At 37.5% G+C, this 24,759-nt stretch overlaps 1 protein-coding gene across 3 annotated transcripts in view; it reads right to left on the bottom strand.

The window, feature by feature from the left end:
- Agbl4 (ATP/GTP binding protein like 4) overlaps nt 1-24,759 on the bottom strand; it is a 1,180,502-nt gene that overhangs the window by 494,498 nt on the left and 661,245 nt on the right. For all 3 annotated transcript variants that reach the window (XM_021199658.2, XM_021199659.1, XM_021199657.1), the window contains exon 5: nt 8,797-9,013. In XM_021199658.2, coding sequence (XP_021055317.1) covers nt 8,797-9,013 — 217 coding nt within the window. The remainder of the gene's footprint in view (nt 1-8,796; nt 9,014-24,759) is intronic.

Raw genomic sequence — 24,759 nt, 5'->3', positions numbered from 1 at the left:
ACAGTGAGAAGTGAAATGGAACTGAATTCAAGGATATTAAATTTAATTAAGGGAGTAGTAACCTTGGGGCAAGATTCTACCCAGCTAAATTTAGGTCTAGGTAGGGTAGTATAAGCCTTTAATCCCAGGAGGCACAGATAAGCAGATCTCTGAGTTCAAGGCCAGCCTAGAACAGACCAAATTCCAGGTGAAGAAGAACTTAAATCGAGGTTTGGTGGACCACACCTTTAATCCCAGTGTTTAGGAGACATGCAGGCAGATCTCTGAGTTCAAAGTCAGTCTATGGAGCAAGATCCAGGACAGCCAAGCTTAGGCAGTGAAGGAGCTGGAAAAAAAGGAAGCTAGTGATAATATAATAGAACAAGGGGTCCAACATTCCAGCTCCTACAAGCAACAGAACTCAGCAGCTTCACTCATGTTGCTCTAGCTTTAAAGTCCAGAATAGAGGAGACTATTGGGAGAACTGATGCTGGCTAACTGGAGCTAAGAAATTAGAGATGATTAAGAAGAGACCAACATCACTGAGCTGAAATCTTCTGGGAAGTGTTTTCTGAGAGCACAAAGAAGTTGTGTTCCAGAAATAGCCAAGGTTGTACCTCATGCTGCAGGTGTATTTGATAATGTGTTTATCACCAAGATGTTACTGATTTTGAAAGCATGAAGGCATCATGAAGAACAGCTGAGGCTTGGCACTGTGAGAGGCCATGGAAGGCCATGGTGAAAAATGCAGCCTCAGTTATAGTTGATAGCCCAGGACTGAAGGGGTCATATGAAGGAGTGGAAGCTTGGCACCATAAAGAGAGCCTAAGAGAGGTGATTGTTGAAGCCTGGTTGCAGAGGAAGACCTCAGCCTAATGGTATTGGAGATGCCAGTACCATGGGATGATCACCAAGAATAGCAATGGGAGTGAAGTGAATCAACCTGAACTTAGAGTGCTGCAGAGGGCAGAACTGGAGAAGTGACACCAGCCCTTTGGAGGAGCATAGAAAATCATGTGTGGATCCCAGACACTGAAACAAGAAGCTTTGAAGCTAAAGTTGACTTGGGGACCCCAAGATGTTATAGATGCCAGAGCCACAGGATGCCTGCCAAGGAAAGCTGCTAACAGGGAATGGAAACAGCACAGGAGAAAGGACTTTGTTGTAGGCAACAAAGATGAAAAGGGAGTTGAAGATCTGAAGACTGCTTTGCTATCAGACATGTAGAGAGATTGGAGTTTGTCCACATGGTTTCCTGTCTTGTTTTGGGCATTACAGTTAAGTGATTGGATGAATCTCAGAAGAGACCTTTGTACTGGCTAATTTTGTGTCAAATTGACACAGCTGGAGTTATCACAGAGAAAGGAGTTTCAGTTGGGGAAATGCCTCCATGAGATCCAGCTGCAGGGCATTTTCTCAACTAGTGACCAACTGGGAGGGCCCCTTGTGGGTGGGACCATCTCTGGGCTGGTAGTCTTGGGTTCTATAAGATAACAGGCTGAGCAAGCCAGTGGAAGCAAGCCAGTAAAGACCATCCTTCCATGGCCTCTGCATCAGCTCCTGCTTTCTGACCTGCTTGAGTTCCAGTCCTGCATCCTTTGGTGATCAACAGCAGTATGGAAATGTAAGCCNAATAAACCCTTTCCTCCCCAACTTGCTTCTTGGTCATGATGTTTGTGCAGGAATAGAAACCCTGACTAAGACAACCTTGAACTTTGGACTTTCTTTCTTTCTTTTTTTTTTTTTTTTTTTTTTTTATAAATAACAACTTTGATATTTACTAAGTGCATTGCCAAATAAAATCTCATTTTATTTTCACAACAAACAATGCCTCTAAAATATAATTCAAGAAATAAAAGACTGATAATCTACAACATTGGTGAAGAATAAAAGTTAAAGCTATTTGCTCTACCAGATGCCAAGGCATATTATTATTATTATTATTATTATTTTGCCTCTATGAGGGTGCTCCCACACAAACTCACTCCCATCCTTCTGCCTGGGAATTCCCCTACACTGGGGCATCAAATACCCTCAGGCCCATGGGCCTCTTCTCCCTCTGATGACCAACAAGATGATCCTCTGCCACATATGTGGCCAGCATATTAAAAACAACGACTTCATTAAATTTGCAGGCAAATGACTGGAACTTGAGAATATCATCCTGAGTGAGGTAACTCAGTCACAAAGGAACAAACATGATAGGAATTCACTGATAAGTAGATATAAGCTCAAAAATTCGGAATGTCCAAGATTCAATTCACAGACCATATGAAGCCTAAGAAGAAGGAAGACCAAAATATGAATGCTTCAGTGCTTTTTAGAAGGGTGAACAAAATACTTACAGGAGGCAATATGAAGACAACGTATGAAGCAGAGACTGAAGGAAAGGCCATCCAGAGACTAACACACCTGGGGAGCCATCCTATATACATCCACCAAACCTGGACGTTAGCTATTGTGGATACCAGGAAGTGCTTGTTGATAGAACCCCATATGGCTGTCTCTTGAGAGTCTCTGCCAGAGCCTGACAAATACAGAGGAGGAAGGTCACAGTCAACCACTGGACTGAGCTCAGGGGTCCCTGATGGACCAGATGAAGATGGGACTGAAGAGGTTGAGAGGGTTTGCAGCCACATGGAGGGAGCAACAGTGTCAACAGGCCAGACCCTCTGGAGTTCCTGTGGACTGGATCACCAACCAAAGAATATACATGGAGGGACCCATGGCACTGGCCACATATGTGGCAGAGAACTCGGGACTTTTAACACTATTGAGACTGCTATAGACTAAATGAAGTTGGACTAAACGTATTTTGTCTGGGTGCTGTCATGCTTCTTCCTTGATGACTATGGCCTGACCCTCTGAACCTGTAAGCTAGCCCCAATGAAATGTTGTCATTTATAAGACTTGCCTTGGTCATAGTGTCTGTTTACAGCAGTTAAACCTTAACTAAGACAGAAGTTTCTGAGGTTATAGAAATATTCAAAAACTATATTGTAAGATTTATTAAACTCTGAAAATTTGCTCAAAATTATATGATTGTATTTTTACAATGGGTAGATCTTATGTGTAAATTATACACTGAAAAAGGTAATATAAGATATCCACAACAGAGATTTCCCAGGATGTCGTTGTGTTCAATGTTGTTTGGCTTGATTGTATTACCAGGGACTAATGAGGAGTAACAAAATAGAATGTCATTAGCCATGACTCCAAAGAATTAGTTGCAGCTATGGTCATGATGTGGAATAGTTCTGGCAATATAGTATAGTCACTGTTTTTGCCTGTGATGTCAGACTTCATATTGGCATATTTAGCAATCCTATTTGTAATCATCCTCCTTTCAAATTGGGATAAAGATTAATCAATTATGATGATATTTCACACACAAACCATGTTAAATACCCTGTAACGCAAACCAAGAGTTGTTTTGCCTGCAGAAGTATGCCAGAAAGTCCCCCAAAACTTTAGTATCTGGTTTGAGGCTCAACTATGAGGACTGAATGGACCCACAGAGTTCCCCAATTTGTTTTATATGTCACAGTGAAACTTGACCATTCATCATATTTACTTTCTTAACATGAGTCTCAGTGTGCTATTAGAGGGGCAGTGAAGAGTATTAGAATTAAAGACTTAGTTTAAATCTTGACCCTCATACACGTGAACTTTAGCAAAAGAACTTACTTTTTAGCTTCATTTTGTCCCTGGAGAAATTTTTCCTACTCCATGAGCTACTGTGAGAAATAATTAGGAGTGTTCATATAAAGAAAAAGATCCAACATCTGGAAGCAGAATATAGTCAATATGAGAGTGGAGGTTTTCCAAATGTTAACTTAAGTATTCCTGTATACCTTAATCTTCCAAGAATTCCCTATTCCAAACAAGAGAGATATCTAACTAAATATCACTGTGTAATGACTCTGGCCCTAAGTTTTCCAGGTAACCTTATTCTCAGTCTTGTATTCAGTAACCTTATTCATCTCTCAGTACACAAGTTACAGCTTGTCTTCTGCATGCTGTTTATTCCTGAACACTAGCTCTTTAAATAATTCATATCTTTAATTATATGCTTTAAAATATATTTGGGCATGTATAGATTCTAAAGTATAGTGTACATTTACTTCTGAAACCAAACTGAGGCCTTGTACAACCTTCTCATATGTCCCTACCATGCCTCTTATGGAATCTAAAACACTGTTACATTTTTCTATGAGAAACTTAACGAATAATTTGAAACTTTGTTCAATTCCATTTTTTCTTGCTTTATAGTAAAATGAAATCACCCCAAGAAAGGTAACATAGAAGCTGTGTGATGTTAGAGTTGGAAGCAGAATTGAGGCTTCCTGTGGCAGAGACTTTAGCTGTCCCTCAGTATCAATTATCCTCCATAACCAATTATCAGACAGAACATGGCTACTCAGAACAAAGACTACATTTCAAACCCTCATTTTGCTGGAATATGGATAGGAATTCTATTGAATAACATGCCATATAGCTACTTTTTAAAAACTCATTCCCTTTATCCTCATGTCTAGAACATAGATGCAATATGGAATTTCAATATCTGATAATGAAGTTGAAGGTCACTTCTCATGGATGACAGAGACAGAAAGCTGTAAGAACATGATTCCCCGAGGCTTTCAAGGAGCAGAGATACAGTATTTGCTGTAGAATGCTAACAATCAGAATTACATGGAAAAAATTAAACTTCTAATGACCAAAATATATTGTATAAAATAATAATAAGAATAATGTTAACTAATTAAATTATACTTTATATCTAAAAGAAACTAACTTCTACCCTGTTTAAGATAGTCTTGCTGTTTTTTAGGTATCTATTAGCAGAAGTTTAGCTTATTTTATTGCCCTTCTTAAAAATGGTCTGCTGTTTGCAACTCTTAGAATACTCTTAAACATGTATCTTTTTAGTTTTTATTTTTCTAGTTTTACATATTTTTCCTCAATTAATTTATTCACTTTAAAGCCTGATCCTAGTGTTCTCCCTCCTCTATTCCCAGTCCTACTGTCATACCCCTCCCATACTACCCCATCCCTTTTTCCTTAGAAAAATATGTACCAACCCATCCTTATACATAAAGTTCCAGCAGGGTGCATCCTCTCCAACTGAGGACAAGGTAGTCCAGCTATGGGAAAGGGATACAAAACCAGGCCACAGAGTCAGAGACAGACCCCTCTAATTAAACATGTATCTTAATTTATACTTTCATTAATGCAAGCATTCATTCAATATCCCGCTGAACAAATGAGAGAAATAAACAAATTCTTTTTTTCTTAAGTGCATAAATATTAAAGGGAAGTTTTTTCAAATATCTACCAATTCATATTTTGATAAATATTTATCTTAGACTTTCTCTAACTGTTCCATTTCAAATAATCCTAGTCTCTACTAGTATATTGCTGATAGGATTAAGTGTGTCTAATTTGTTCTTTTTCCTCTACATTCAGTCTCCACCCTTTTCTCTTTTTAAGTTTTCTTCGAAAGAATGATCTGCATGGGGGCACATCAGTGGGCTTCCTTATCAATGGTTGGGTTGCCCTATAGGGAGCCTTAGTGGATACAAAACAGAAGTAGGAGAATGAAGAGTTCATACAGTCATGCTATATACAATACTATTACTAATGATAGAAACACAGTGGTCCTGAAAGATTATATCACCTAGTAATGTCAAAGCGGATTTTGTTTGTGTAAGTATATTTTGTGAAGCTCTCACAAAATTACTTAAGATAGTATTTCTCAGAGTATATTGTTGCAGTTAAGAAATCTATGATTATATTTATTGTCTTTTTTTTTCCTGAAATAGTTTCTCAGCCTAATGTGTGCCTTAAGTATGGTCAATCTTCTTCTCAAAGTGGACCACTAAATGACTCTACAGTTTGGTTCAGCAAACCAGTTTTTACTTTTGTGCTCTTTGACCTGTTATTGGCTCTAGAAAACATCACTGTATCTCATGATTTCCTTATGTACTGTTGATATAGTTTTTAAATAAAGTCTTTCTTAAAATATCCTAATTTGAGACTACCAGTTTCTTCCTATTAGCATGCTTATTGATACAGTACCATCTGCCCCAATTATTAGCTCAAAACACAGGTTCCAGATACAAATGGAATCGACCTTAACCACTGTTGGGAAGAATGTTAGAACAAAGGGAAGATATTTGGTAAAATCTTAAAGAACAGAGAAGCTCAGAGAACATGAATATCATCATAATCAAATTTGGCTCTCAAGCATTTATCACACACACACACACACACACACACACACACACACACACACACAGAAAGAGAGAGAGAGAAAGGCAGACAGACAGACAGACAGACAGACACACACATACACACACACACACACACACACACACACACACACCTTCTAGTTTTTGGAAAAATATATTAAGAAGTGCAATTTACAGGTGAAACCCACAGACACAACCGGCTTTGTTTAAGCCCGTTTTACCACATGACATGTTAGGAGCTCCAGGAGTACCCTTCAGTTCCATTAGTGTATTTACCTAGAACCTTTGGTGACTGTTCAATTTGTCTGCTTTAGGGCCCAATATAGACTTACAAAATGAACCATGAAATAAAACTTTTATTTACCTGTTTCTTTTATCAACCAACATCGTAAAGGAATGCTGTTGTGGTAAATCTCCAACCCAAATATGCCCCAGCAATGAAAACACAACTCAATTAATATGAATACAAGTTGTGTGCCTAGATTGGGCAGATCTACCACTACACTACCATCTTCTCCAGCTATGAGAACTCTTATAACTTGCGGTTTCTCCAGGCCATGTACTTCAGCTCCTCTTTCCTTCAACCTCCTCCTCTCTCTCTCTCTCTCTCTCTCTCTCTCTCTCTCTCTCTCTCTTACTCTTTCTTCTTCTCTCTCTCAACTTTTAGCTCCACCTTTCCTTTATCTGCACAATTACCAGTTCTAGCCTTTATTTTACAAATTAAGGTGGGAAGGTTTATGGGAAATCACCTGAGTGCTGACTCATTCCTTGTTCAAAGCCCCTCAAAGGAGAACAAATTAGCATCAAATTACAAATAGCCCCAGAGCTATCCGCAACAGAATACCATATATTTAGTGAACCGAAAAACCTCAAATTATGATTTTGACAGGAGAAAAAGAGGGGAAAAGAAAAAAGAAGAAAACAATGCCATCCCATTCTAAGATGCTCACATCCTAACTGTCAGAAGTTGGGAATATGTTACTTTACATGGCAACGGCAGCATACAGATAAGATCAAGTTAAGTATCTCAAGAAGATGACGTAGAGTACTTTGGTGAGCTCTGTTCAATCATAAGAACCATTACAAGTGAAGGAGAGAGGCAGGTGAATGAGAACCAGTGAGGAGACTCGGCCAACCATTACTAGCTTCAAGATGGAAGGGAACGACAAACCAAGAACTATAAGCAGTTTTTTGGTGAGAAAATAGCATGACAATCAATGTGCTCTTCTCTGGAGCCTCAAATGGAAAACATATCTGCCAATACCACCATGTTATCTCAGTGAGACCTACTTTAAACTTTGAATCTCTAGAATTACAAGACAATAATTTTTGGCTTAGACCACTGTACTGACTGGTTTTGTGTGTCAACTTGATACAAGTTAGAGTCATCAAAGAGGAAGAAGCCTTAGTTGAGAAAATGTGTTCATGAGATCCAACTGTAGGGCATTTTCTCAATTCATGATTAACAGTGGAAGGCCCACCCCATTGTAGGTGGTGACATCTATTGGCTGGCACCTAGGTCCTGGGTTCTATAAGAAAGTAGGCTAAGCAAGCAGGGACACAAGCCTGTAAGTAGTACCCTCCACAGCCTCTGCATCAGCTCCTGCCTCTAGGTTCTAGCCCAGCCTGAGTTTATGTCCTGACCTCCTCTAGTGATAGACTATAGATCTGTAAGTCTAAGCCAAGAAACACTTTTCCTCCCAACTTGCTTTTTGGTTGTAGTATATCATCACAGCAATGGAAACCCTGACTAAAATAGCCACCTAGTCTTTTACTTGAACAGTTAAAAACAAATATGGAGTGGATGACTAAAATCTCTAGACCAGAAACTTAAATCCGTAGAATAAAAGTAAGTTTGGGCAGTGACCCAGGACAGAGACAGCAAAACACATCCAATCAGCATACCAGCAGCCAACCTATACTCAAAATAAGTTGGATTCACTAAGAACCAAATTTATTTACCATTGAGAGGTTTACCACCATGAAACACTTTCATGCCTTGGTAGCACACAGTAGACACCTTCTTTTCTCTCAGTGACTTTTCTCTCAGTAATTATCCAGAACTTTTTGAAGAGAGCTGTTTCAGTTTCCTTTATAAGGACAATCATCTGTCTCAAATATCTTATTCCCTTACTGTCTGTTGCCCTTTGAGCAATGAATCACACTCTCAGAAACGGTCACCAAAACAATCCTTACACAATTATTGCTAGCTATGGAATAATTATTTAAAGCTTATTTCTATTTACTATTTTCAATTTGTAAATGCTCTAGAGCATATAGTCTACAGAACACCATTTTCTTTTCTCTTTTTCTTTTTTCTTTTTGGTTTTGTAGCTGAGAAGCTCTGGCTGTCCTGGAACTCACTCTGTAGACCAGGCTGGCCTCATACTCGGAAATCCACCTGCCTCTGCCTCTCAAGTGCTGGGATTAAAGGCATGCGCCACCACTGCCCGGCCTAGAACACCATTTTCATAATTTGTATTCTGCGAAACTCCATTGCCAAGTTCCCACTTTATTGTTGCCTTTTTCAAAATGGGCACCCCAAGCAAGACGCAGGCCTTACCACACTCTGTCCAAGCTGTTCCCGGAAGAAATAATCCATGTTTTTCTTTTGTAGGCTGTCAAGGTAATGCTGGAAGCGAGTATATGTATAAGGGTAGCAGTAAGCAAACTGGTAGATATCATCTTCTCGGTCAAAACAGAATGCAAAGGACATCACATAGTTCTTCCTGTGGTCTGGGCAGCGATAGTAATAAACGTTTTTTGGTGGTAGTCTTTGCCTAGAAGATACAAAAAAAAGATAGTAACTCAAGACTTATAAGGTAACAAATGGGAATGAATGTCTGAAAAATGACAAGGAGAACAGTGCTATGGCAATGAGAGAATGATGAAACTCCATGGGCTCAAAAACACATGGGAAAAAGGAAGCACTTGGTCAAAGGCTGGTTCTCTCTTCTCAATAATTTGGAAAATCCAAAATTAACAAAGACAAAAAAATTTTTGTAGATTTGTTTATCCCTATTTTGTGCATTTACTATATGCCTAGGCATTGTGTAAGGGTTGCCAAATACAACAGTAAATATGACAAGCAAAGTCTTGGTTTTTATGTAGTAATATTGTAAAAGGAAAATTGGCAGCAAATTAAGAATACAGAATACAAAAGGTCCAGTGATTTGAATAAGAATGTCCCCCATAGGCTCATATACTTGAATGCTTGGTCCCCTGTTGATAGAATTGTTTGGGAAGAATTAGGATGTGCAGGATTGGTTGTTGAAGAAGTTATGCCATGGCGTTAATATTTGAGGTTTCAAAAGCCCATGACATTACTAGTTAGTTCTCTTTCTTTGTGTTTATAGATCAAGTTGTAAGCTATCAGTTCTTCTTCTAGTTACATACCTGTCTGCCTGCTGCCATACTCCCTGCCAAGATGGTCATGGACTCTTACTGTATGGAACCCTGAGTCCTAAATGAAAAACTTTCTTTTATAAGTTGCCTTGCCTATGGTGTTTTGTCACAGAAGACGGATGGTAAAATTTTCTTTAAGAAAAGTCAAGTTTGGGGCATGAGACATCAATGAGTACAAGTTTATTTTTCTTAGGAAGTCATGATTTGTTTTCTAGTCTAAGACTAACTCACAGTTTTTAAAGTAAACTAATATGCACTTTGAATATTCAAGAGAAGGGAACAAAATATACAACATTACTTTAAATTATTAATAATATTTTGAACAGAGTACTATATGAGACTAATTTTTAATTTAATACTTTATCAAATATTAGGAGCTTTCATATAAGAATATAATATATATTATGATCATATTGATCATTTATGCCCCTCCAACTCCTCCTGGGTCTACCTCTATCACCAAGGCCTTACTAATTTTATGTTCTTCTTATTAATATCCCACTCAGTTCAATTTGTATTGCTAATATACAAAGAGGTATAGGGGAGTCCACTGGAACACAGTCCACTTATCAGGAACTACACTCCTAAAGAAAACAGACTCTTCATTGGTAGCTGTTACTACCATTCATTCCTCTGATAGGAGTGGTGCTACATAGATCCTCCCTGTTCCACTCTAGAATGTTTACTGGCTTGATTTTATACAGATATTGTGTGGGCAATAAGAGCTGCCAGGGTTTTATGAGTGTGGTTCTATGGAAACATTTTGGGAAATACTGATTCAAAATGTTCTGTGTAAGTAATCTCTCTCAAAAAACAATGCTCATTCTCCAGGAAGGAACACTAGGGGCCACACAGCAAAAACAATGTTCCAGTCATAGTCCTACAACATCACCCTGACTGCTCTACATAACTATTGCCTCATCCTGTCTATGGGAGCCAAACTGTTCACATGGTTGCCCTGCAGAGAATGCCTCATTTCTTTTCTTCCTACTCAAAGAGAATAAGATAAAATAGTGCCTCTTCCATTATCTTGTGGTAGCAACCATAGGCTAGTTCAATTCACATTTTTTATAGTTGACCATGCTCTTTTATTGATTGCTATCTAAGATTTTTTTCTTCTATATATCTTTTGTATCTAGATTGATTTAGAAGATCTTTAATACAAAGGATACTTCTGGAGAATGTCTACTTTGGGTAAAGAATATAAGACCTGCTTCCTACCACTTGGTATTTAGTAGAAGAACCAAGGGAAAAAGAAAGAGTGTAGACAAGAGAAGAAGAATGTAGAAGGTTAAGTCAAGAAAATCAAGAATGGTGGTGGGCCCATGCAGAGCAACCTGGAAATTTGTTGAATGATAGTTCCATGAGCCTTGTTATGATTAGTGTTAAAATGTTAGCATAACAAGTTAGAATACCATTGGCAGTTGGGTCTCTGAACATCTCTGGAAGGAATTATCTTGAGTATACAAAACAAGGTAAAGAGTGCCCAATCACTGTAAGTTGTATTAATTTCTAGGCCAGGGATTTTGGAGTGTTTAAGAGTACAGAAAGCATATATGCATTCATTGTTTTGTCTTCCTGTGCAGATGTAATGTGAAAAGCTACTTTGAACTCTTGATGTCTTAACTTCCATGCCATATTGGACTATGACTTTGAATTGAAAGTTAAACCTTTACTCACTTAAGTTGTTTTTATCAGAGTGCTTTATCACAGCATTAGGAGAACAAACAAGATAGATGTTCTAACATGGTCGTGTTTTCTTATAAAATATTGCTTGGATATTGTGATTTGCTAAGATGAATTACCTGGATAATGTGAGGGAAGAAGGTGTGAGGTTGATTTTTGAAGTTCAGAGATAATATAGCACTGATGCTTATCCATATATTTGTATATGACTCTATTGGATATATTAAATATTAGAATAGTTGATAATATTAAAAAACAAGTGGTTGAAATGTCAAGCCATGGGAAGTAAGATGGATGGATTGAAGGTGCTTAAGAATGGTACAAAATGGAAAATATGCAGCTCAAGCCAAAAGGAATTGGAATTCAGTGGTGGTATCAAAGGATGCCAAGTGTTGTGCTTAGATTCACCAAAGCCATACATTTGCTTCCTACTTCCAAGAGAATGAACATGAGGTAATAATCTTCATATATGGCCTTCAATAAAAATTCTCTATAAACTCATTCTAACCAGATTGCTACCCTGAATCTGCCTATATTAAAATTCTGGAGCTACTACCAATGAGGTAGAGAAATAATGGACTGGAAAGTGGGTGGGAAACAAGGCATAAAGTCATTCCTTGATGCTCCTATGTATGGCATATAAGAGAATGAGGAGTGAATACTGTCCTCAAGAGTGTCAGGCTTCAGGTGATATTTTTCCTATCAAATATTAAAGTATCACGTACCAAGTGAAGACAAGAAAGTTGAAGGAAATAGAAAATTAAAAGAATGAGATTATTAACTATGAGATTGAGTTCTACAGGATAATGGGAATTGTGGAAAGGATTATAGAGAAGGCACTAGTGAAGAGGCAAGAATAGGAAGGGAATAACAGATACAAGCAGGGATGCTGGTATAGAGAAAATGTGTGTGCTTCACAATTAGAATGTGATTAAAGATGTAAGAACAGGAGGATAGGGAGGAAGCTTGTTCCTAAAGCTTGGATTAATAGTTGGAAAGAAAGCCAGTGAAAGAGCTTTGAAGTCTCCATGCTGTGATGGTCACTCCAGGTCCTGGCTCAGAGATCTAAGTAGGAGTCTCCTGTAGCCCTGGATTAGTATGTGCTCCTCGGCAGGCAATGCCTATAGCCATAAGGTCTCTCAGGTTATAGCATTATTTCTCACGACTTGCTAGTACATCCAGCCACGGCCTGTAGTTTAAATATATCTACCCTCTCTTTCCAATCTTCTATCCAAGTGTTACTCTTGTTCCTGAGGGCCTGCTGTCCTCACAGAACTTGTTTATGATCAATCAGAGTTCATCTATTTATTGAAGTCCTGATTCCTCTCCTGGGTGGGTGACAACGCTTGATCTGAGGGCAGGCAGAGTGGAGTTCATGTATTCATCGGTAATCATTCAAGAAATCTGAAACCTGGTTTGGGGCTTAGATTTTCCAGATGTCACCAAAGATACACACAGAAACCTGCTTGGGAAGGACTCATCAGTTAGGTCATTCAAGGAATAAAGACAGAAGAGGTAAGACAAGTAAGGAAAGGCATCCTTTAGAATATACTTCAATATACTTCTGGTTATGTCCTATTTTTCTTCTTATGTTTTCGCTATCATTGTCTACTCAGGCATTGTTTACTGTTTTATATGCATTTAACACTCTCAAGCATCTTATGAGATATGGGTTATTAACATTCCATCACAGAGACAAGAAAAATCAAAGCTTAAATCGGTGAAAAAAATTCTCAAAGACCCAAGCTTTGTTAGTAGCAGGAGCTGCATTGGTACAGTTGTCTCCAGAGTCTATACACCGAATTCTTCTATCCTGCCATCATTCTTTGGCCACTGGTCTATTAAGCTTACCTTCTGTTTCAGTAAAATCTGTTTTGACAGTAATCTCAGCAGTCCCTTCCTGATAGAAACCCTTTAAGCAACTCTCTGTTCTCACATTTCACTTCGGCTCACGTGGCTCCCTCTGCTTTCCTTGAGACTCAGGATTCTGTGCTCATTCTTCCTTCTCTCAAAAGCTATCTGTGTTTTATTCATACTTAACTACTTCAGACTCTTCACCATACTTACACGTCTTATGAGCTTTGTACCACTTGGATAGACTCTCACTTGCTTGTTCATAACTTATTCATATACCTGACACTTGAATGATTATTAGCAAAGGGCTAAATGTTTAAAATTAACTAAAGAATCTATGGACTAAAGTTGTGCAAATGAGAAATGCAAATAAATACCAGTCCTTTAACTCGCTTCTCCTGACCACTCAGTCTTCAGCAGATTGACTCTGCTTTGACAAGGGCCCTTTACTGTGTGGTTTGTCTTCTAAAAATGAGGAATGAAAGTAAATAGATTTTTCTTCAAAGAGACTGTAAACATCTGTGTAATGGAAACCAAGTCACCTGTTCTCTATGTTTCCCACTGGTGATGGTACATGAAGCCCTCCAACATTTATTTCAAAGCAAAGCAAATGCTAGAACAATGCAAAGAAGATTTGACCCAAAGACCAGTTGCAGGCATCAAGAAGGCTGAATTTAGTTCAGTGGATAATAGGGGCTTTATAACATTTCATAGAAGAGAAAGTAGAGAAACATGTATTAACAGAAAGTGTAGGAAAAATATGGTTTCTGAGTGTGAAAGAATGTTGTTAGATGAGGCACTCTCATTTTGCTGAACACAATCTGAGATAATTCAAAGAAAATATAATAATAATGATATTAATTACTATGTTATGACACCCTGTGTGTGTATACAGCACTGACTACCTGCCAGGCCATTCTAAACATTTTGTAATATAGCTCCTAAGCTCTGTACAATATTGTAAGCTTACTCCTCCCAACTCCAAAAGATGAAGGTGATGACATAACCAAAGCTCTTCTTCTTCTTCTTCTTCTTCTTCTTCTTCTTCTTCTTCTTCTTCTTCTTCTTCTTCTTCTTCTTCTTCTTCTTCTTCTTCTTCTTCTTCTTTTTGGTTTTTGGTTTTTGGTTTTTGGTTTTTGGTTTCTTTGTTTTTTCGAGACAGGGTTTCTCTGTATAGCCTTGGCTGTCCTGGAACTCATTTCGTAGACCAGGCTAACCTCGAACTCAGAAATCCGCCTGCCTCTGCTTCCCAAGTGCTGGGATTAAAGGAGTGCACACCACACCTGGCCACCAAAGCTCTTCTTAAGGGAAGCAGACTGTCTGTGGTTCTCCAGGAGAACATGGGAGTGATATGATTCAAGATCTTATCCAAGACCCAGGATGAGTCTAGTCACTAGTTTGTATGCTCTTAGGACCAAGAAAATGTTTATCAGCTCTTAGAACAAGCCATAGTCTCCATTCAGATAATATAAGCAGATACCAAGACCTAGTAGTATGTGCAGGAAGGGAGTGTGTGCATATACATATATATCAGATTCACACAAACATACTCTGTGCTCTCTATTATAGCCAGATATCTCACGTTATCTAGTTTTCTTCACAATTAGACTGAGTTCCCTTGAGAGAAGGGTTTATATAGTCATCGCTGTTGCTATTCCAGGAACTTTGCAGAATTTTACATAGAGGAAGTGGTAAAAAAATTGATGCACTGAATAAGTGAATATCTTTATAAATAAATTATTTTGTACATTGTTGCCTTTCCACGTGAAATGTAGGACCGTTTCCTAAATAGATGACATTCTCCCCTTTTTTTCTTTATAATGAGTTCCATCTCATTATAACTGAATTTCCCATACATTTCTATAATATTATAGTTTCTCAATTATAGAGAAGTCAAGTCCAGGTCTCATGATATTTTTTTTTGACTCTTGGTCAGCAACTTCACAGTGTAGTAAGTATAATAAATACTAAGTGTAGACACTGTTGCTTCTCTTACTTATCTCAAAATTTACAGATGGTAACACATGGTTCTCCATGGTGACCCTGGAGAACTCAATACATGGTCCCTAAGTGAGTAAATTTATAATTTAATACTCCATGAATGAAATGGAAGGTGACAGTTTCCCTCACATTTACCACCCGCTCCACATTTTCTTGAAATCTATTGACTAAATTTTGAAAACACCCTTTTAGAGGCTACTCGGACACATGGAAAATGATAATCCAAGTATATGAAGCTCTCTAATGTTATATACTCAATCTCTCTTTATGACCCTGAAATATAGGATTTCTAATTTCTTTGCCAATGAAGCAGAAAGTCTCAGCTTGAACATGTAAGTTCTAACTCTAGAGACTTTCTTGATAGCAGGCAACCAGGACATTTTCTCTTCAAATCAACAGAGCAGGAAGTAGAGAAGAACCAGTCTCATGCTTCATGTAAGCTACACATGGCCATTCATCTGTGTTTGGCTGGAATGATTGAGACCATTATGCTGTTAGCCCCAACAGAGCTATTCAACACAACATCACAAAGCCATTCAGATACTCTTATAGTACCACATATTAAGCACATCCTGTATGCAACATTGTGCTATGTATTGTATGCTACTTTTTGAATAGTAAGTACATATTTTTTTTCTGACTCAGCAAGCCTGTGGTACCTTACATTCACACAGAAATGTTGGCTCTAGTCTTGTGGTTCCCCTAGTTGAATTATCCAGAGTCACAAAGCAATATGGTATCTACTTCCCTGGTACATTTGAAAGTAGAATAAGTTTCTATCCTTTTTCCTTCTGTGGGGGCAGCAGAATATTTCATGCTTTGTCTAGGCTATGAGTGGCCTTTCATCTCTTTGTGGCTGGAATGGTTGAGGCCATCATCTAACTAGAGCCAGTTGGCTTGTTCCATGTCCTCTCTCCTGTGTGGTACAGCTAGGCACCTGGCATAGATATACATATTATAAATCTACTCTCCCTAGGCAAATGGAACTCACTCCTCCTATCTCCAATACTATCTTTCTCCAAATAATTATAGTGTCCCTGTCACCAGCACATCTACTCTTATCTCTTCTCTCTGCACTTTGTCATAGCTAATCTCCCCCAATCACTGAGAGGGAGAGAAAGAGCATGAGGCACTGATCAGATGCAGGCAATACATTTTCACTCCCCCGTGTCTAATCAGATTACCATTTTATCAGCTAATGTGTACTCTGGGTGGGAGGAGAGAGGCAGTGTTACATATTGCCAGTTGAATTTTTGATAATAAAAAAGATACTGCTCCTTTCTTGAATTAACCTTTTTTTCCTATACACTGCATTTTTTATTTGTTAGTTTATTTTATAACATAAAGTTTTTTTTTTTTTTATTAATTTTGTCACTGCCTTCTGGAGAAGGACACCCATACGCTGTGGCAGCAGCTGCTTCTATTAATTCCAAGCCATTAAAAAATTAAAATTAAAGCCAATTATTTTTGCTGGTTAAGAGCCAGAGAAGAGCTTAGACTTATTATTTCTATGGTCATAGACAGAAACAATATACCTACCTGTGGCTGGGTACTGGAAAAATGCCAACCAATGTAGAAATTTCAGGGACCATGCCAGAAGAGGCTTTGAACTCTAAACTCTAACTCCTCTGATTCTGAGAAATGGCAAGATGATCCAGATGGGGAGTTTAGAGTTGGTTTGAGTCCCAGCTCTTGTATTCTTGCCTACTTTGAGCTTCTGCATAAAATGTGGTCTCTGCATATGGTCCCTTTCCTACAATCCATCTCAGGATTGTTGAGACACCCTTAGGTGAAGTAGACTGTATTTTCAGACCTGTTAGTCACAGGGTCTGGAACAGCAAATGAGGCAGGAGCATATTTCTGTCAGCTTTAGGTACAGTAGCAGGCTGTAGCCTCAAATGGTTCAGGCTTACAATGAAAATTTGTATCAGGTCTTCTTTGTTATTCATTGTGAGTGGAACAATGATAAAGGTTCAGGTGGTGAAGTCACCAGGATGAGCGAGAGTTTGAAAGAACCAACTGCTCTAGTGAATGTTAACTCTGCATACCTGTTAGAAAAACAATCCTTTTATAGTAGGAAGAAACGTGATTTATGCTCTACTTCACTTCCATTACTTATCAGTCATACAGCAGTGAGCCTAGGTTTCCTCACCCCTTAAATGTAAATGAAATTACAGATTGGCTGTGAGGAGTAGTGACTGACATGTGACCCATGCAGGAACTCAGTAAATGATACCTAAGACTTTCATCATGTTCCAAGCAACAGAAAAAAATGGCACTGTCCCATCTTTGTCTAAAATAGTGAATTTTGGGTTCATGCTAGTGACTTTAGAACATGAATGATAAGGGTAGATGACAGTACAAGCCTATCCCAAAATGGTAAGGATACAAACTGATGTTAACAATTTTCACTTTCTGTTCCTTTCTGGTTTCAATGTACCTAATACTTTGATTTTGTTCAGAAAGTCCTCTCTGATGAAAAGAATTATGTTCAAACATAGGAGAGCAGTTAACTTCTTTAACCCTAAATTATGGTAGAGAAAAGTATTTACAGGTTCCATCCCCACTGATAGTTTGTACCAGTCAACCATGGCTCATTCTTCAGACATCATGGTCACCAGTTGGTGAGACATATAGGAACCACAGTCCAGTATCTTGGTAGTAGAATGCTTTTTGTACAGTTGTGTATACATCTAAAATTATGATTTCTTTATTTAAGTACATGTTAAGATGTATATTATCCTTTTACCAGTAATGAACTAAAATATAAGCATGTATGTTTTAGCAAAATTAATGATTATATTTCTATTACTTATAAAATATAATCATGAATATTACCTGCATAATGTCTAATTAAGTACTTCTGATCTACTGCAGGAGAGAAGTTACAAATCTGAGGAAACATCTGTGTCTTCCATAATAGTAGCAGTTTTTTTTTTATAAGATATGCCCCCAAACTATTATTTGTACATGTAAAAATAGCAAAGCATAAAAGGGCAATTATTGGAATTATTTTAATGTAGTTGTATAAAAATTCACTTCAGGAGTTATATAGTATGGGGTATATTTTAGAGAGCATGGCTGCTCTAAAGTAATTTTGACTGTTTCTAATTCCAAGCTTTCTCTTGTATGAAGTAGTAGCTGGCACTTTGTCATTTGCAAATAAGTAGAACTAAATGAAGCTAGAGTTTTATATCAGTTGTTAGTCAGATATCTCAAATAGCTTTATTTAACTCAATTGCAGAGTAATTCAATTATTTTATCCAGTTCATGAAAAATTTTGTAAATTCACTCTACAGAAAGTAGAATACTTCCTTAATTGTAAATGATCCAGCTACTTCCATATGCAGTCACTAAAGACAGATTTATTTTGTTAGGGCATTGTAAATAAAAACTTTGGTTGATAACAATGTTCATTTTAGATCAGAAAAGCTGTGAGGCAGAAATTTATTCTTAGATAGTTTGAGGTATTCATAGTTTATAACTGAATCTGAATATCTTTCCATTTTCTATCTTAAAAATAGAAATTATAATCAACAAAATATATACAACAAAATGGAAATATAAACCTTTGTAATTGGTTAACATCAAAAGACACAAAAATATGCAAGATTTTGAAAATAATTATTTTGTAAAATCACCAATGTAATAAAAAATTGTACGCTTAAAGATTATTTTAAAGTATAAAACTTTATGTTTAATTCTCTCATTCACTTTAAGTTGTGATAATAAATTACTTGGTCTTCCTATCCATCTGCCAGCTTGATTCCTCCTCTTGCATGTCTAAAAGTGATCTCAAATTCAACCTAATTAAAATTGATCTCCTGTCATCCCCCAAACATTGGGTTTGGAAAATTCTTCCATTACAGTGGGAAGCTCTCATTTTCATGTGCCCAACTACATAAGGCAAGAAAAAAAAAGTTGACCTTAGTTTCTCTTTCTTTTCTTCATTAAAAATGACCTGTTTTACTACTTTAAAAAATAAATTAAAATGGCAAGAATAAATACTGCCTTATATCTTCCAATACCGAATATTCCTAGATGTTCTGGAAACATAATTTTAAACAAGATCAATACTGAGTTTTCATAGAACGGAACTTGGAATAGGAAAGAATGATAAACAAATGAAATCAGCAGAATATAAGTCAATGATAAGTGTAATGAGTGCAACAGTGAAATAGATTTGTTAGTGTAATAATGCAGAAAAATGGTCACAGAGGTAGCCTTCTAATAGAAACCTAATGGACATGAAAAGAAGTCTCTGTACCACTATTAAACAACAACAACATTAACAAAAAGATAGAAATAACAAATACAAAGGTCACAGAACAGGGACAATCTTTGAGGAGCCTCAGACAAAGCAGAAAAGCCAGTATGAATGGATAGGATATGGTGAGGTGGGGACAGACAGAATTGAGTCAGAGTAGAAAAGAGGATATGTTTAGAGAGTGGATGTTAGTAAGAGCTTCCTATGGGGGAAGTGGAAGCAAGGACAGGTTAGGTAGCTACTGCAGTTGCCTAGACAAGACACAGTGATGGGTTGGACATGGGCTGAAGCTGTGAAGAATACAAGAAGTTCTGGGACTTGGAACAGCTTTGAAGGTGAAGAGCTTTGGCTATGTGGATGGGTTGGATGTGTGTGAGATCAGGATTGAAATCAGTCACCACACTATTTTTTTAGCTTGAAATCTTTTACTAAAACTTTTTACATCTCACGGAGGTCTTTAAATTCTCCAAAAGCTGTAAATTTATCTATCTCTAAAAGATAGCTCCAATCTGTTTAGTTGTCTGTATTTCTATGCTTTTACTAATATACTGAGAAAGTCCCCACCCAACCCTGCTTCTTTTTTTCCCCACCCCCTCCCCATTCCCTTCTCTTTTTAAAATTTAATTGGATCTTGTCACTTCCTGGATTAAATGTCTTTCACAATTTCCAATTATGCTGGAATGAAATCCAAACTGGAGCATTTTACTTCTTCAGACACATTGCGTTCATAGCTCATCTCTGTGCTTCCAAAGTCTTCTGTGTATTGTTTTTTCTTCTACACACTAGCAATGCTTGCCTCACTGCTCTAGACTTTTGATTTGTTTGGTTTTATATTTGAGACAGGGTCTCTCTCTGTGTGTACACTGGCCAAAACCTTGCTATGTAAAGCAGGCTAGCAGCCCTCCTCCTGCTTCTCCATCTTGCTTTCCTACTGCTGAGAATTTATAGATAGGCATGTGTCACCACACCCCATTTCTTTTTTAAGAACTAGGGACTGAACTTTTATTTTTCACTTTCTCTCAGTTCAAATGTTACCTTCCCTTTCTACCTAAATTAGAATCTTGTTATTTCTCATAGCAACTATGTTCTTTCCCTCAAAGCATTCCTGGAACTTATAATTAGATATCCATTGTACTTATTTTTATACGGTTGCATTTGTAACTAGTTCATAATTTCTTGGTCATTAGGAACACCCATGTTTAGATATGAGTAGATAATATGTCATTTTCCCCAGTACTTGACAGTGTTATAGAATGAAGCCAATACTATAGTCTGATTAGTGTCTGAGAAGGAAGAAGGCTTGCTAGGGCCACAGTGTGCTTAAGGGTTCCCAGGGTACTAAATTGGAGAGACTATGGAGTAGAGGGGGTTCTAAGCTGTTTCAAGAGTTAATTTTTTTCCTAAGTTTAACATAGTGCTTTTCATAGAAATGATAAAGACATTTGTCACCCTGTAAAAGTACCTTTCTGCTCTTGTACAGTGACACTGACCCATATAACAATGTGCATTGCTTTCCCTTCCCAGCCCATCGCCATAGTAACTGTTAAGCAAAGAGATTCATTGTTATTGAACCCTAACCCATATAAGGAATCACTGTGGTGTCTTCTAGCCAGTACACTTAAGAGATCTGCCTGATTTATCATGAGGAAAAGGGCTGTTGTAGAGAAGGTCAAGATCTCATCACAGTGCCTACCATCAGAGAATGGCTGTAAACTGTCCCTTTGTACTCACTGAGCAGGATTATTACAGGATAGGCATGATCAAAGTTGACAGAGTGCAGTAAATAGTAGACAAAGAAATATAGGGAAACAACCATTTACAAGTTACATCTGGTTTATCATATCCTTGAACTCATAATCTCCATCCCAGTTTAGAAATCCCAAAACGAGGACGTGTTCACAAAATGAACTAAACTTAGTATCCTATCAGAAAGTCTGAGGGATATAAACAGATTCAAATGACCTAAAGTCCAAGAAGTCAGCAAGTTTTCTAAATTCCAGGTTACCAAGTCTATGGAGCTGAACCAAAAAGCAATATGAAAAATCGATAATAATAATGTAAAGAAACACTAGGTTTCTAAGATCAAGGGTGTAGGGAGGGGGATAAGAATGGGAAGGAATGAGGATGAGGCTGCAGCCAAGGTCCAGCCAGGAGCTAAGAGATGGGACCAGCAAGGATAAAAGTTAGAAGAAGCAGAAGCATGGGTAGTAAGATGTTCTGTTCTCCAGGGGGAGTGGTGCAATCACAGTCTCCAGTGGATGAAATCATTTTGAAAACAAGTAAGGTAGAAAGTAGAGTTCCTCTGCATAGGTGTTATACATATAAGGTATAGGGCATACATGTTAAAATGACCATGATAGAGATTTAAGAATGTACTCTACCCTATCAAGAATGAGAGGCTGCCATGGGAATCTTGAGGAGATATCCTCTAGGTGTCAGTCTTCAGGAACCAGGTAAGAAAATCAAGTCTAGGTTATTTTTCCATGTGAGACATGTTAACACATTGATGACCCAAGAATCACAGGAATGCTAGACTATGAGGAGTGAGATTTAGGCTTGAGAGGAAAACCACCAAGTGAGGGACAAACACAGATATATCACAATCCTGGGAATGTCTGATACAGAGAAAGGAAATCTTGCCTAATGGTGCCTGAAGAACTATTATAGTAATGTTAAAACTTTAAGATCTCAGCAGATTAGGCCAGGCGTGGGGGCACACGCCTTTAATCTCAGCACTCAGGAGGCAGAGGCAGGCAGATTTCTGAGTTCGAGGCCAGCCTGGTCTACAGAGTGAGTTCCAGGACAGCCAGGACTATGCAGAGAAACCCTGTCTCGAAAAACCAAAAAAAAAAAAAAAAAAAAAAAAAAAAAATCTCAGCAGATTGTATTCAGTAGCAAGTATCATTTGGTCAATGTCACAGCAATGTGGCAGGGGGGATTCAATGGAAATGAATAAGAGAGTGAAAAGGGAAAGATGAAGCTAAAGATAAGGCTGAAGAAGAATGTGGACAAAAGAGCAGATAGCATATATAGGTCATGCTATAAAGCCTCCAAAGGAACCAACATGTCAATAATGGCTGTTGAACATAATCTGTGAGACTTTCTATATACAGAGACTATGGGCTCCCAAAGGGAGCACTGACAATACCCCCTTAGGTCATTTCCTCAAAGAATACCTGGTTGAAATGTTGATCCAAGGGAGTCAGTCAGCTCTGACATTTCGGCATTCATCACATGAAAGACAGTCTCTAAATCAATTTCTCAGTGTTCATCATCCACCTATAAATAGTACAGCTTCCTTTCTACACCCATTGATTATTACATGGTTAAAAACTATGTGAAAAGCATTTATACTTCAGTAGTAGACTTATTAATTTTAGACACTCTGAATTCACATACGCTATAACTTCCCAATTTCCAGGGTTATTGTGTTAATTAAAATAATAAAATAGACTTAGTAAAGAGCTTCTCATAAATGAAATGAGTAAATGAACTTTGCAAGTCATCTACCAGTTCCTGAAATTTGGGAATCAGAAATATAAGAGATGAAGAACTTTTTTTTCCTAGTAAGGAAATGCATAATTGTTTTTTTTTGGAAGACTCTTCTTCTTCAGCCCTACACATCTTTTCCTTTTCACTCTCTCATCCATCTATCCATCTAGCCATCCAGTCAGCCAGCCAGCCAAGCATCCATTCACACACTGACCACCTGATGCTTACTCCCAAAACATGTTTGGGTGTATATTAACCTTTTGAAATTTATACATGTCCATAGAGACACTTATATAGCTTTATACAGATTCTCACTATATAAATCATAAGGTATGTCTTCTAACATTGTCTATCTACAAAATAATTTTTAAAGAAGAAATGTAGAAAGAAAACACAATATGCAAAAACAAATGAAAAGTAAACAGAATTGGCAAGAAGCATGGCAAAACGAAACAAAACAAAACAAAACAAACGAAATATCCAAAACAAACCAAAAAAGACAGAGGGCCAGAGAGATGGGGCAATAGTTAAAAACAATTGCCACTCTTCCAAACGGTCTGCATTAGGTTCCCAGCCCGCAAATTACAATTGTCTGTATGCTTACACTCATGGGCACATACTAACATGCACACACACACACACACACACACACACACACACCTATACACAATTAAAAATAATAAAAATAAATCTTATAAAAGATGTCATAAGAGAAGAAATATAAAGATGTGGGTTTGAAAAACAGAATTGCGTTAGTCATGTTTTAATTAAGGAGAGTGACTTCAGAGAACTTCTGGGGGATTTTTCTCTAGGTAAGGTAAGCAGCAAGTGCCATTGATGTACTCTTGTGCTTTCATTACTCTAGGAAAAAAGGCTGTTGGGAAAACTGCCGTAGACTCTATATATGAAGATTCAGAGCATTCATAAGAAAACTGAAGCAAGCAGATCTAGCTTTGAAACCAAGTTTTGGTAGGCACTTAAGTATGCGAACTTAGGCAACTGACATTTTCTTTAACTTTCCATCATCTGATTGGTAAAATGGGAATCATAGTATTTTTAATTATGTATTTATTTGATGTGTCTGGTGGTAAAATTCAGGCAACATTCCTGATATATGCAATGGGGCTCAGTTAGAAGCTATTAGCCTTGTTCACTTCCCTTCTTAGGAATGAAGGAATTTTATGTTCTAGGGTATTAATAAATTTTGACACCTCAGTATTTATTTCCTCTTCTAAGTCAAATTAATTCATACATCTAAATTCTTTTATCTGGGTGTAGTCCTTTTAGGCTATAGGAAAAGTCCCACTGTCCCTGGATAAAGTCACTGTTCCCAAGACCATCAGATATGCCCTCTATGGACTCAGTCCATTTTTAGCACAGAGCAAGTAATGGAATCTTTGATATTCCCTTGTGTTCTTAACAGACATTTGTATGACCTCTTCTCTGTGATGCTAAAGCTCTGCTTCCTTCTTATTCACAAGTCTGGTTCTCTGCTTTGCATAGATTCTATGAGCCCCCTAATATGCTGTAATGATATTTCCTTCAGCCCTATTTAAGTAGAATAAATTACTATTCTTATCAAGTAAACAAACTTGATATACAGTTACATGTCATCAAGTGAACTTGATTAAATAAAATACCAATAGTAAGCAATATTTAACTTAATACCTATAAATATTTATATAGAAAAACATTTACTTCAATATATAGTTTACACTCATTTGCCTTCCTAAGAAGATTTCTCCAAGGTTAAAACAAGATAATATGTTATGTTTAAGTTTTCTTTCTGTTGCTGTTATAAACACTATGACCAAACACAAC

The sequence above is a fragment of the Mus pahari genome, chromosome 6 (genome assembly GCF_900095145.1).
Source record: "Mus pahari chromosome 6, PAHARI_EIJ_v1.1, whole genome shotgun sequence".
Lineage (NCBI taxonomy): Eukaryota > Metazoa > Chordata > Mammalia > Rodentia > Muridae > Mus > Mus pahari.
Note: the sequence above shows the minus strand (reverse complement) of the source record. Positions and strands in the feature narration are given on the sequence as shown.